The sequence below is a fragment of the Salvelinus sp. IW2-2015 genome, linkage group LG30 (assembly GCF_002910315.2).
Source record: "Salvelinus sp. IW2-2015 linkage group LG30, ASM291031v2, whole genome shotgun sequence".
Lineage (NCBI taxonomy): Eukaryota > Metazoa > Chordata > Actinopteri > Salmoniformes > Salmonidae > Salvelinus > Salvelinus sp. IW2-2015.
In genome coordinates this window covers 10,810,550-10,811,458 of record NC_036869.1, presented here as the reverse complement: position 1 = coordinate 10,811,458, position 909 = coordinate 10,810,550, and the positions used below count along the sequence as shown (strand labels likewise).

General features: G+C 46.3%; 1 protein-coding gene across 1 annotated transcript in view; it reads right to left on the bottom strand.

The window, feature by feature from the left end:
• The window catches only part of LOC139023267 (zona pellucida sperm-binding protein 3-like), a 5,042-nt gene that overhangs the window by 1,950 nt on the left and 2,183 nt on the right, over positions 1-909 (bottom strand). Inside the window, exons 7-9 of the mRNA XM_070436025.1 lie at positions 577-793; positions 272-389; positions 15-129 (exon numbers count right to left, since the gene is read on the bottom strand). Coding sequence (XP_070292126.1) covers positions 15-129; positions 272-389; positions 577-793 — 450 coding nt within the window. The remainder of the gene's footprint in view (positions 1-14; positions 130-271; positions 390-576; positions 794-909) is intronic.

Below are 909 nucleotides of genomic sequence, written 5' to 3'. Positions count from 1 at the left end.
AGTGAATAGGTCACAGCAGCTAAGGAAATGTGACTTATCCCACCTGCCATCAATGAAGGAGCATGCCTTGTTGCTAGGCTCTGCATGGTTCATGACAGGGACTGCCATAAGGTGGCAGGTGATGTACAGCTGTAAAACAGGATAAGCAAAACAAAGATGCAGAATCACAGTAGCCTACATAATGTCTGTAAATGTTACTGTAGAACCATTTAACTACAGTACCCATAATGGCCTCTADAACATCTGTTCTTTTTAAAAATACCGCCCTCACCTCTGCCCTGTCCTCCTGGTAGAACCTAAAGGCATCAATGTGGAACCKGAGCTTGTTGTCCTGGGTTCTACGCATGAAACCAGAGCGGGAACCAGGCAGCTGGGAATCCGTCAAGCACCTGGAGGGAGATKATATTAAAATACATATMSGGGCATRGTCCTTAGTAACCAATTAAGAAGTCTCAAAGAAGCCACCAAGCACCAGTTGACTACTTTAAAATGGTGGAAGCCCTCAAATGACATTCTATCGTTCTCTACAGGCCAGCCGGAGAATAGTCGTTCTAAGCCATTTCCCCCCCTGCTTACCCATCACTCTCAATGAAGACATATCTGGGGACAGAGTTGCTATCAGGGTCCAGTGTGGCCACGCAGCTGCTAACAAAGACCCTGAGCRTGGTGTGGTGAGCAACCCTGACAGACGCCTCAATGTTGATGGGATCACCCAGGAAGTAGACTCCAGAAACCCGCTCATAGAGCCAGTCACCTGGAAAGGAAATGGCAGTAAAGACAGGATATCCAATAATGAACTAATGGAGCCTAACAATACTCCTTATAGTCCAAGGACCATCTGTTTAGATGTGAATTGGCCCTGGCAGCTAAAACATCTATTGCAGTGTAGTTCAAGAAACAAAGCCCTCT